Source organism: Trachurus japonicus, chromosome 12 (assembly GCF_045865225.1).
Source record: "Trachurus japonicus isolate A0001 chromosome 12, Traja_1.0".
NCBI lineage: Eukaryota > Metazoa > Chordata > Actinopteri > Carangiformes > Carangidae > Trachurus > Trachurus japonicus.
Window position 1 is genome coordinate 5561800 of NC_140918.1, and position 13523 is coordinate 5575322.

Here is a 13523-nt window from a genome sequence, read left to right on the forward strand (position 1 = left end):
ATTCACGTTGTTTTATTTATCTCTAATAATCGGGTCGTTTGTTGTTAGAGCTGCGACTCAAATAACAAAACAGACGATTCAAAAATGTAAATTTTTATTACATAAAAAAGAAAGAAAAACAAAAACAAAAACACCCTGCTACTGTGACATCATGACGTCGGTGGTGACATCACTCAGTCAGCCAGAGTTTGAAGGTTCGGTCGTAGGAGCAGGTCGCGATCAGTTTCCCGTCAGGCGACACGTCGACGCCCATCACCTGGAAACAAGAGCACGTGTTAAACTCCACCAATCAGCAGCAGCAGCAGCCGCCAAATGGACCAATCAGATCGCGGCGTCGCGGCGTACCTTCCCCTCGTGTCCGGCGAGCGTCTTCAGCGGCGTCCAGCCCGGGTGACTCCAGACCTTCGCTGTGTTGTCGTACGCTCCGGTCAACAGGAAGTGACCGTCCGTGGCTACAGGAGAGACAGACAGGAAGTGAGGTCACAGATACAACCAGGAAATACAAACAAACATTTTGGAGACAAATAAATAAAGTTTTGAAGAAGTTGTGGTTACGTTGGAAACGGACGGCGGAGACCAGGTTCTGGTGGGCGGGGACCGTGTACAGACACTTCCTGTTCCTCAGCTCCCAGACCTTACAGGTGTTGTCGCCACTTCCTGTCGCCAGGTGATACCTGCGAGAACAGAACGACACGTTAACTTCATCTGGTAAATTATAACTGATAAATAAATAACAGCTCTCCTCTGATTGGCTGTTGTGACCGTGCTGCTGCTCTGTGATTGGCTGACCCGTTGGGGGAGAAGTGCAGCGTGTAGATCTCCTTCAGGTGACCCTCCAGGAAAACGACGCAGCGTCCGGTCCGGAGGTCCCACACCCTGCCGAACGAATCCAGCCCTCTGATTGGACCACAGACAGAGAGGGGGCGGAGTCAGAGACACAATGTAAATGTACAAAAGTTTGTCTGTTAATGTGAAACAGTTCATCAAGTGGAAGATGAAATGACTCCAAAAGACAAAGTTACAGAGAAAATATCTTTTTCAATATTTTAATCAATATCAGTGTTTTATTTTAGTTTTCTAGTTTGTGATGTTTGAAAATGGAAAAGATGGAAATAAAAAATACATATATTGTTTAAAATGAAGAGTGACTGTAACTTTATGTCTTTTGGAGATCGTTTCATCTTCCACTTGATGAACTGTTATTTTAAACCAGGAATGATCAAACTTTTGCATGATGCCTCTGCACAGTAATGGCAGTATTAGTATTAACAGTAATATCACTGGTCAGTACCCGGTAGCAGCCAGCGATCCGTCAGGGTGAAAGGTCATGTCGTGGACTCCTTTGCTGTGACCTTCTTGATGGAGGATTTCCTCCTGGACCTGAAGGTCCCACAGACGCCACGAGCTGTCGTAGCTACACACACACACAGTTTGTATTAGTACCAGGGTTATTATAGTTCACTAATACTAAAACTAGCAGTGAAAAAACAATTTAGTAAACTGAAATAAAACAAAAATTGACATTTTTTCCAAAGAGGAGAACTAAATAAAAACTAAAGTGAACAATGCAAAACTAAAGTAGCTTAGTTGTAGTTTTCTTGTCGATGTCTAAAGCTGCAGGAAGAAAACGCCACAGCTCAATATGGGACGACTTGGAGTACGACCCACAGGTAGATAAGAGTGAATGGAAACATTATGGGATGGATGCAACTAATCTTCAGAGGCTTTCTGGTAAAACCTGAACAACTAAGACTAAAACTAAATAAAAACTAAACTAAAACCTTAACAACCATTAAAAACGTGATCACTTGTTAATCTTACTAAAACTAAACTAAAATAAAAAATCTAACTAAAAAACCTAAATTTATTAAATTTTAAAACTATAATAACTTTGATTAGTACAGTGTACACAAAAACATTGGAGCTTCATATAAAACTTCATTTACTGATTAAAACGTGTAAACACTGAACAGAAGGACGATTAAACAACAAAGGCGACATAAAAGAGACAAGGAGGAAAAGTGAAAGATCCGTTACCTAGCAACCAGAAGATTCTGGAAGACAACACAACACATCTGTATTTCAAAATAAAAGCCTTTGTTATTGTTTTACCAGGTCGTTCCCAGGAACCGCCCAGACGGATGCCACGTCACCCGGGACACTCGCTCACTGTGACCCTCGATGTCCGCCACCGGCTCGTCACTATGGCAACAAGACATGTGTTATACTACTACCATACTTATACCAAAGATATTCAATATACGGAAAGATACTCCATGAGAGGCTGCTCCAATGATAGAAATGGTATACACTTCCTGTCTCTCTAAATGGGCGTGGCCGACCGTCACCCCACCTCGTCTGTGATCGTGTGTGGGGATTTATACAATTTGTAGGTAGATGAAAGTGAGATATTTATATTTCCTTATGATAACGTTACATATTTACACTACTAACAGTCATATTTAGCATGACAAAAATAATTTAAATCATTTTCACGGGAGTTCGCGGCCGTTTGTTTGACGTTGCCTAGGAGATCTGTGCCAAATCTCGCGAGAGTGTGTCGTAGAGACAGAGACAGGTCTTGAACAAAGTGGATTTTCTCCTGATGTGTCCGTCTGAAAATTACCATTTTGGTGTCAAACTGTTCAGAAGAGATGTGGCTTGTGAAAAATGAGTCCAAAATTTACTTCAGTGACCGTGGGGAGAAAGACCCGACCATAATCGGTGTTCACATTAAATTGTCCCATTGGAGTCAATAGACTCTATGCTGCCTCTGGTCTCCCTAAAGGGGCGTGGCCGTGCAGAAGCCCACGTGACATCATACAGGAAGCTGACTCGTCATGGAAGGTCTTGGTTTATAAACCGTCTTTGCTTATACAGTGACAGGACGACCATATAAGGGCAGGAAGCCCCTCCCCCCCCTCACCTCTCCAGGTTCCACAGCTTCACGGAGCCGTCGGCCGCACACGAGGCCAAACTGACGTCCGCTTCCTCCAGAGAGACGCCGGCCTGCGGGCGGAAGACGACGGAGCCCACGTTGGTGTTGTGTCCTTCAGCCAATCAGAGAGCAGGGACAGAGAGAGGGGGAGGAGCCTCGGTTACATAATGAATAACAACCAGAAACATATAAACATGAACAGAGTTGACAGATGATCAATGACCAATAATTAATGGATTGACAGTGAGAAGCTCCGCCCACCTCTGAGCGTGCGGATCAGGTTGCAGTCGGGGACGGACCACAGCTTACACAGGCCGCTCCTGTTGGGGAGGGGGGGGGTTAGCATGTTAGCATTAGCTTCAGCCTGACCCAGTTTAATCTTAAGTAGAGCACTGGAAAGGAGAGTAACGACACCACCATTGACTCCCGTGGTAAGGGTTTTGCGCCCCTAGTGGCAGGATATGGGTATTGCAAAAGCGCCCAGAAAACCCATTCACTCCAATGTATGTGTGTTGCCCACTTGCTTGTAAATTGATGAAAACGGCCGTGTTTTTGTTTTAAGGTGTCTTGGTCATATCAAATTATACTTATAATTTGTTTATTACAAAATGTAGATTGAAACATTAATGTAGACAACTGTTTTTTTTGTTTGTTTGTTTTTTTACTAGCATATGTGTTAATGTTTATCTGTAAAGGATCCTCAATGATGCTATTAACGTGGGTGATCTAGAAATGTCCTTAAATTATTGAAAACACCACACTTGCTCATTCACCAACAATGCAGAGTTGTCAGTTCTCGGGCGCTTTTGCAAAACCCATATTCCTCCATCAGGAGGCGCTTCCATTGAACCAATGCGTGTCGTTACTCTCTTTTCCAGTGCTCTAATCTTAACGTGTTAATGCTAACGCTAATAGTGGGTGTGGCCTGTTACCAGGAGCCGGTGGCGAGCATCTTGGAGTCGGGGCTGAAGTGGCAGAAGCTGATTGGACGATCGTCACCGATCTGACTGCAGAAGTTGTTCAGATTCTGGAGAAGAAGAAGAAGAAGAAGAGACAGGAAGTGAATAAAAAAAACGCAGCGCTCTGATGACATCATCACATCATCTCATTCAGGAAGTGAACTCCGTCTCACCCTCAGACTTTTGTGCAGCTCTTGTTGACGGATCGCCCTGGTCGCCTCGGCGATGTCCTTCTGGTCACGAGCAGCCTCCAAACGCCTCATCGCACTGTTGGACCAATCACAGCCAATCAGATCCTCTCAAATACGGTGTGTGTGTGTGTGTGTGTGTGTGTGTGTGTGTGTGTGTGTGTGTGTGTGTGTGTGTGTGTGTGTGTGTGTGTGTGTGTGTGTGTGTGTGTGTGTGTGTGTGTGTGTTGCCGACTCACCGTGGGAGCGAGTACTTGGCCAACCAGAGCCGAGCGTCTCTCAAGGAGGCGGAGCCTTCGTGGTACCACGTCTGCTGGCACTGTGATTGGTCGAGAGAAGGTGTGTACTTTAGTGCTTCAGTGTGTATTTGTGTGTATACCTCAGTGTGTACTTTAGTGTATACTTATTGTGTACCTCAGTGTATACTTCAGTGTGTACTTTAGTGTATACTTCAGTGTGTACTTATTGTGTACCTCAGTGTATACCTCAGTGTATACTTTAGTGTATAGTTCAGTGTGTACTTATTGTGAACCTCAGTGTATACTTTAATGGGTACTTTAGTGTATAGTTCAGTGTGTACTTATTGTGTACCTCAGTGTATACCTCAGTGTATACTTTAGTGTATACTTCAGTGTGTACTTATTGTGTACCTCATTGTATACTTCAGTGTGTACTTTAGTGTATAGTTCAGTGTGTACTTATTGTGAACCTCAGTGTATACTTTAATGGGTACTTTAGTGTATACTTATTGTGTACCCCAGTGTGTTTTTGTGTGTGTATCTCAGTGTGTGTATCTCAGTGTGTTTTTGTGTGTGTATCTCAGTGTGTGTGTGTGTGTGTGTGTGTGTATCTCAGTGTGTTTTTGTGTGTGTATCTCAGTGTGTGTGTGTACCGACCTCCTCATGCGACCTCTTCGCTCTCTCTTCGTCTTTTCTCGACTTCTTCAGAGCGTCCGGTCCGACCACCGACAGGACGCTTCGCAGCCTGAACACAAACAACAAACAACAAACTTTACTCTGAAAACAAACGTCCCGTTTCCTCGTTGGTTGAAATCAAACTGTGGCTGTTTTCGATACTGCAAACTACCGTACTGCCTACTACATACTGCATTAGTATGTACTGTATACTGCATACTGAATGTGGGATTCAGTATACTACTTCAGCAGACCGACGCCATTCACACCGCAGTATGCAGTATACGAGTTTCCCAGAATGCATTTTGCAGCAACCGGTAGCGGTAGCTGTAAAACAGGCTAAAAGCTGTTTTATTTCTCGCTCTAGCGCTGTTATTATGTAACTTTATTAAGTTTTAATATTTTTTCATGCGAGAAAGTAACTGTTAAGATCCCAAATATACGGCCAGTTTATCCAAATGACGGTTGTTATGAAGTTTGCTCCGATGTTTTTCGGAGAAGTGAAGCTCCGTAACGACCGCAACGTCACAGAGACAGCAGCCGGTCTGCAGAGCTGCTCGGCCGGCCAACCTCCGTCGTCACCCCGGGGGAGAAAATTATCGCTAATTAACTTACCCGCAGGTTTTTAGAGGCCTCTTGCGGAAGTGCATTTCATTTCATTCCGAGGGAGAGTCTGGCCTCATCCCCATTCTAAGCGTTTGGACTGAAACCCTCAGAAGGCCGAGCCAATCAGCGTCGCCCGCTGTGATTGACACAGCACGTTGGCCAATCAGGGACCGACTGGTGCAAAGCCCCGTCACTACACCAACTTGCTGATTGGCTGAATGGGGTTGTCTGTCAACGCTACTACCAAAGATATTAAACCGTCTTTGCTACTACTCCCGCCCAGCTCCCGCCCACCCCAAACGCTTAGAGGGGGGATGAGGCCAGACTCTCCCGAGAAATGAAATGAAATGCATTTCAGCGAGAGGCTGGTTTACGAGGCTAGAGGTTTACCATCGGCTGGTTAAATTATTTTTAGTAGGGATGCTCCGATCGATCGGCCGCCGATCGTTATCGGCCGATATTGACCCTAAACGGGATGATCGGTGGGCTCTCAAAGTGCCGATCAGAAAAGCCGATCGCATATTAATTTTTAATTTTTTTATTTTTTTTATTTTTTTTAGACGTTATCATTTTTGCTCTGTGCATGTGGAGCCCCAACTCCGAACTGAAAAGACCGGGTTCAGCCGCGCTAGAGCGAAGTGGGAGTGGGGGAGAAAGCAAGAGGGACAGATCTGCAGCGCGCGTTTCACAGCCAAGCCACAATGCAGAGTGTAAACAACGTCACCAGGTTCAGCACCATGGACAACTGCATGTGGGGGGGGGGGGCTGAGACACACATTGACTGCCTATTACCTCAAGTAAACAAGCTCGCCGTATTTCCTCAAATAAAAGCCGGGACACCGGTATTCAATTAATAGCCGGGGCTTTGTATAAACGAGCAAAGGCAGGCCGGGTCAAAAAAAAAAAAAAACTCCGTCGCCTGGAACACTGACGATAGCTTATATATGATCAGAAACTCTTTCAACTTGTGTGTGGACTGTCTGTGAAGACTGACGGGAGTGAAGCTGGCCTCTCCTCTGCTTCAGAGAGGGACAGTCTTGCACTGTCGGACAGCAGGTCTCTGCTCCGTGTCCGGGTCCCGGTCGGGACGGGAGACGGACCGCAGCACACGCTGTGAATATGCTATAGTGACGCGCTACAGCGCAACAGAGAGAGCCAGGTCCGACAACGCAGCAAGGAGAACAACACGTGAGGAAGATGAAGATGAGCTATTGAACGATGAGGAGGGATTTAGAAATATAAGTCCCCCTCAGATAAAAGCCTGTCCCAATAAAGGCCAGTCGACTAGGAGTTTAGTTTGTGCTAAGGTTATTTATCCATAATCTGTGAACTTCTAAGGGCTATTTAGCGATGCAGTGGCAGTAAACTGCATGCCTCTTTTTGTTTAAAATGATTTTGAAGCCTTTTTTGCCTCACTTGGGGAGTAAGGCAAGTAAATTAAGTAAATTTTATTTATTTTTTATTTTATTTCATCTATTGCTCTTGACAGGGCATGTAATGTTTACACAAATAAAAATTTGTGTAAAGATCTTGATTGTATTTATTATTTATTTTAGTACAAATGGTTTTACCACTTTAAGTGGTGCACAAATACAGGACATTGAGGATTATTATTATTATTATTCTTATTCTCCCATCCATTCTGTGATCGGTGATCGGTATCGGTATCGGCAGATTTGTGATTCCTGTGATCGGTGATCGGATCGGCACCCAAAAATGCTGATCGGAGCATCCCTAATTTTTAGGAGATAAATGTTGGTCTCATTGATGAAATCTAATAACTGTGGCAGCAGCATTAGTTTTTTTTGAATGAAAAGTGAAGCTTCAGGTGTGTATTGGACAGAAGAGCAGCGCTGCCTCGCGGCTCTGTATGTACAAAAATCACCACATTACAATGAACCGATCAGTCAAGTTTCATTTTATTAAACTATATAACGGCCGTTACTTCACCACGGTTAGACGTCAGGGGCGCATTGCATTGTGGGATACAGTACACAATGTAGACTGGTCAGATGCATACTGGAGATATTTCCCGAATCAGTACGACATCCGGGAATTTTTCGCATACTGCAGATTTTGCTTTTGTTTGCATACTGCATACCTCATACTGCATTTTGGCCGAATCAGTACGTACTAGCAGTATAGTATGCGGTTTCGAATACAGCCTGTGATTTTTATTTAAAACTCGTTCACTGAAACATTTCAATCAGGTAAAAACTTTATTGTCTCACCTCTCCCTGCGGTCAGCCGGTCCCTCTCCGAACAACGTGATTGGCTCTCCCAGCGCCCGCAGGCCGGCCTTCACCTCTGCGTCGTCGGTGGAGACGGTGATCTGTCGTGCTCGCCGCCGCCGCTCAAACTCCGCGAGCGCTTCCTGCTGCCGCTCGCTGACCCGCTCCTCCATCTCCATAGTCTCTCCTGCAATGCATCATGGGAAATAGACTCAGTGTCACCAAAGATATTCAATATATGGAAAGATACTCCAATGATAGAAATGGTATACACTTCCTGTCTCTCTAAATGGGCGTGGCCAAATCACGGTTAGGTAGATGAAATAGGTATATGAAAGTGAGATATTTATATTTTCTTATGATAACATTAAATATTTACACTACTAACAGTAATATTTAGCATGACAAAAATAATTTAAATCATTTTCACGGGAGTTCGCAGCCGTTTGTTTGACGTTGCCTAGGAGATCTGTGCCAAATCTGGCGAGAGTGTGTCGTAGAGACAGAGACAGGTCTGAAACAAAGTGGATTTTCTCCTGATGTGTCCGTCTGAAAATTACCATTTTCGTGTCAAACTGTTCAGAAGAGATGTGGCTTGTGAAAAATGAGTCCAAAATTTACTTCAGTGACTGTGGGGAGAAAGAATCGAACATAATCTGTGTTCACATTAAATTGTCCCATTGGAGTCAATACACTCCAAACTGCCTCTGGTCTCCCTAAAGGGGCGTGGCCGAGCAGAAGCCCACGTGACATCATACAGGAAGCTGACTCGTCATGGAAGGTCTTGGTTTATAAACCGTCTTTGGTGTCACCACACACACACACACACACACACACACCTGTAGTTTATTACACCGTTGTAACACCTGACCCACCTGAGGAGATGTTGATGTTTCCCGCCTCGATCCCCGCCTTCACCCCATCGCTGCCTGATGTCGCGCTGCTCGCCGCCTCCGAGCTCAGACGTTCTCGCTCTTTCTCCTCCAGGCTTCCGTAGAAGACGCGACTCTTCTTCACGGCCGGCATCATGTCCTCATCGTCCGACATTTTAACCTCCTTCTTCTTCTTCTTCTTTGGCTGCTGGAAAACTACATGAGAGAAAAAACACAAAGAAGTGAGGAAATCTGTCATAAAGGTTGTAGCAGTAGCTCCCAGTGGCTGCGAGAGATGTTCTTCCGTGTTTACATCAAACATCCAATGGTTTACAATGACGAACAAACATCTAGCAGCAAATCTCGCGCATGTGCACAAACATCAACAGCCACTGGGACCCTAACCCTAACCTTCTACTACTACTACAAGACTAAAAACAGAGATCACATTAATTTTTTCCAAACAACTTTTACATATTGCAGCTTCAGGACACTTGGGTCAGTACAGACGAGCAGTATGGAGGTATTTGAATGTTTCATATTTTGTGTTTCGGACGATTCAAAAGTTAACTCTATCCGCAGCCTCCTAAAGCGTTTTGATGACTCTGAAAGTTCTCCAAACCCCTCCTTGGCATGACGGTGAGTAGAAAATTGGTGAATTATTGATTTTGGGTTAAGTATCCCTTTAATGGCCCTCCTATATATCGCTATATCACAGTAAAAATCCCATGATACACTGCAATAGCAACCATACGGTTATGACCAAGCAATAGATTGACAAGCACCAAGGTCCTGTTTGTTATGGACAAAATGACACAGGAGAGAAAACTAGGCTGAGTGATAATGTGTGTGTTTCCTTCTGTTGTTGTTTTTACACCCTTTTCTGAAATAACAATACAGTTTCACCAGCTTGTTCATATCTCATCTATTCTTAATTTGCTTGAAGGCACCGTTAATGAAACACAAAGTTATTATTATTTTCATTCATAATATTCTTATTATTGAGAACATTTACAGAATGCTGGCTGTTCAAACTCATATATCTAATTAAAACAATGTCAGTTTTAGTCTGTTCAATAAATGTCAATAGATCGACTTGTGACAAACTTAGAAGTGTTTTACATTTTTGCCCATTGAATGACTGAGTTTGTTTGACATCCTTGAACTGATAACAAGAGTTATATGGTTTATATTGTGGTATTATATAGTCCAGGCGAATCAAATGGACCGACCCCGGTTCGACCCGGTTCCGTTAAAACCTTCAGTTCTTTAGATCCGGGAGAACAAATGAGCAAAATGAAAAAGTAAAAACAGAGACGAAGCAGCAACGTGTTAGCATTAGCATTAGCATTCAAACACCTAGCCTACTTGTCCTGCACGAGGCTCCGTCTCGTTCACCTGAGCAGACCCACCACAGGTGTTAACGACCAGGTAATGAAGATAATGTTTAAAATGTTTTAATTTTCATAACAAACTTACAGTCGGAGTCTGTAAACGAAGCGGCGGCGTCTCTCTCTCGCTCTGCTACGTGACCCGGAAGTCAACAACACGCCGTGGTGGACTTCCGGTGGTCAAAGGTTGTTGTTCCGGTCGCAGCAGCAACACAAACACACCAGACACACATAAACAGAAGGAGAGAAAGGGAAAAAACCCGGGAAATCCACGGCACAGCTGCCAGGTAAACGTTACTTACAACACACACCTTTATAATCACGACCAAAAGGGACGCGCGTGACACAAACCCGGATGGAACGTCCGTTATTTTTATACGTAACCACCTTACGTTTAGATTGTTTGACGGACGTTAGCCGCTTAGCTTAGCTTCAGTCTACCTCTAGCCACTCGGCTTCGGTTTATACAGGTGTGTTTACAGGTGTGCACAGGTGTGTACGGTGCACTGAGGAAGCAGTGTTATATACGTTTTGCTACATGTTACTTAGCATTGGCATTGAAACCTGTTGGCATAGTAACTGTTGTTAGGAGAGATGAGGAACAGCTCGTGACGTCTCCTCTTCGCTGACTTTTCCTTTGCAGCTGCATCTTTCACTCAGGAGGCTAAATGCGATTTCTTACTTGATTTTAATCTGCTCCACCAGGTTGTTTTTATGGTTGGCAGACTTTTTAACTAACAGAGAGCAGAGGACTTCTGTAAATGGTTGTGTCTCAGACTCCTTAGCTCTGTCCACCGGTTCACCACAAGGATGTGTCCTCTCTCTCTCCTCTTTACTGTTTATTTTGTGTACAGATGAGTGCAGGAGTGACAAGGAAGGCAGCTACCTCACAAATTACCCACACTTTTCATCTACTTGCACATGTGCAACCAGCAAATTGAAGCTACCTTCTTTCTTTCTTTCTTTCTTTTTTTACACTGGTGAAATGTGAAAGGGACGACTCAAAAATCTGGAGTCAGGCCAATGTGTGTGAGGATCATGAATGAAAAGGAAATGTGAATATTTGCTTTGCAAGTCTATTTTATAGTGTGCGCCCCTAAACGTTCTGCTTGCACTACTAAAATTTGAAGTTAGGGGGGTCACTGTGCTCAAAGTAAAAAGGTCTGGAGCCCTGTTCTGAATCAGGACATGTGGAGGCTTTTGTTGCTTTTGTTGCTTTTGTTTCATTGGTAACACTTCATAATAAGTACACACATTAGTTAAGCATTAAAGGGATAGTTCAGAGAAAATAAAGTTGTCTCTTTGCCTGTCGACACTGGTTCTGATGTGACGTCTGCGATCCTGTTTCCACAGCAACAACAGAAGAAAACAGAAGATGTTGAGGAGGAAACCCACTCGTCTGGAGCTGAAGATCGACGACACCGAGGAGTTTGAGAGCGTCAAGAAGGAACTTGAGGTTAGAAATGTACTAACTGTGATCATTACTGATTAATAACCAATCAATATTCTTCAGCATAAGATAAAAAAAAACAACAACAACTGAGCAAATACCTTTGGTTTTGGTACTTCTGTTTATGTTTTGGTCTTTTTTTTGTTATTTTATACTATACACACACCCAAAGAAACCAAAAAACCATAACCATAACCAAAACAAACAAAATATATACAAATATACATCTATTTACACAATTGAATTGAAAAGAGGGGTTATCTTTTCAAATAATCATACAGAGGTTTTTGTCTAATGTTTTTATAGCTTTTCCGTCTTTCATACCATGCAGTGTCTGAATGTAGTGGTGGATTTCTGTTTTAAATTCCTGAATCCTTGGTTTTGTTTAGTTTTTTTGCTTTTAATGACCATTTACATTTGTGAATGTGGTATTTCCTGTATAAAATTAAAAGATTCAACGGAAAAAAATGTCCTTGCCCCTTGCCCGTTTTCTCATCATACAGGAGAATTATATCTTTCTTTCTTTTTTTGTCTTTTGTCTCAGGCCAGGAAGCGTCAGCGCGAGGAGGCGGAGTCAGGAGGAGGAGTGGGCGGGGCGTCCGTCATCAGCGTTGACATAATCGGGGGCGGAGCCTCGGCCTCATCGTCCTCCTCAACGACAGTGACGAGGGCGGAGCTTATTAACGAACGGATCGGCTACAAGCCCCACCCCAAACCTGCCACTCTGCCCACGTTATTCGGGAGTTTACAGTTTTAATGAAGATGATGCGTTTTCTGTTTGACCTGTTTTTGAATTGTCGATAAAATATTGGAAATAAAAATATACCTGATGTACTAAGAAGTTTTTCATTCCCCGACCCCCAACCCACCCCCAAATATAAATACAGGATTTATTTATAATTTGTCTGATTCAAATTACTTCACTGAAAAATGCAGTGTTTATACTTTTTTTATTTGATAAAATCTTGATGTTTTAATTTGAGGAAACAAACATTTAGCAAAGTATTTTACAATTTTTTTTATAAAAGTTGAAAAATAAACACATTATAAATCTTGTATAATATTCAATGTTTTTACTTTTTAATTAAAGATAAAAATGTTAGAAACCGTCACACTGTTTATGATTTATTTTCATAACAAATGCTAGAATATTTTTTTATAAAGAGCTTAAACAAATATAAAAGACAAAGAGGCGATAAGTAAAAAAACAAACCAACAAAACAAAAACAAACAGAAAAACCCAAAGATGATTTAACAAAAAAATATGTAAAAACATCTTTATTTACAGTAACAGTCAGTAGCTCTGACATCAACATTTAGACTCCGCCCTCACGCAGTCCAGGAACTGACGACCAATCAGGACTTTTTTCAAATTTATAACAAATAAACATAAATAACTTTTTAATTTTGACATATTCAGACAAAATTAGTTATTCTTTTTTGTAATCTTTAAAGTAAAACATTTGGTGGCAACAACTTTGGTCCATGATCGGTCGGAAACATTTCCTGGAATAACACTTAAAGAAGAAAAGAATAAGTCGGAGTGGGCGTGGTCTGTGCGATGATTGACAGTTGTGGTTTTCAAAATAAAAGTCCACGTTTCAACAGTTTGTATATTATTTTTTTCAAAACAAACATAAAAAGAATAAAAAATATAAAAAGATAATAAATAAAAACAGAAATAAACAAGAGTTTATGTTAGTGCTGACAGCTGGTTGGTCCTCCATGGTGGAACCACTTTTTAGTGTTTTAATCCGTCGCCATGGTTACTGTAGTGATGGGGGGTGTGGCTTAAAGTCTTGACCGTCACCTGTTTCAGTTTCTCGACATTGAGCTTATTTACTTTTTTTTTTTCAATTTGACAATAAATAGAGGAGGTTTCAGTTTTAAAGTTTTTGGCCATTTGAGGTTTTTAATGTAAACACTGAAACATCCGTCGTTAAGTGTCTCATCCCAGAATAGTGTCTGTTCATC

The 13523-nt window shown here is 42.5% G+C and overlaps 2 protein-coding genes across 2 annotated transcripts; one reads left to right on the forward strand and one right to left on the reverse strand.

The window, feature by feature from the left end:
- Window positions 1–79: 79 nt before the first annotated feature.
- On the reverse strand, window positions 80–10344 carry prpf4 (pre-mRNA splicing tri-snRNP complex factor PRPF4). Its single transcript, XM_085792709.1, has 15 exons — window positions 10188–10344; window positions 8712–8924; window positions 7837–8023; window positions 4982–5069; window positions 4325–4404; window positions 4071–4164; window positions 3871–3965; window positions 3200–3258; window positions 2927–3050; window positions 2113–2202; window positions 1292–1414; window positions 790–897; window positions 556–674; window positions 346–452; window positions 80–256 (listed from the first exon to the last, which is right to left on the reverse strand). Exons 2-15 carry the CDS (start codon window positions 8881–8883, stop codon window positions 170–172), a joined length of 1533 nt encoding a protein of 510 aa, XP_085648835.1. The 5' UTR covers window positions 8884–8924; window positions 10188–10344; the 3' UTR covers window positions 80–169.
- A 1114-nt stretch (window positions 10345–11458) lies between these two features.
- Window positions 11459–12383, forward strand: cdc26 (cell division cycle 26 homolog). The gene is made up of 2 exons (XM_085792710.1): window positions 11459–11555; window positions 12094–12383. The coding sequence occupies exons 1-2, from the start codon at window positions 11475–11477 to the stop codon at window positions 12304–12306; spliced, it is 294 nt and encodes a 97-aa protein (XP_085648836.1). The 5' UTR covers window positions 11459–11474; the 3' UTR covers window positions 12307–12383.
- Window positions 12384–13523: the final 1140 nt, after the last annotated feature.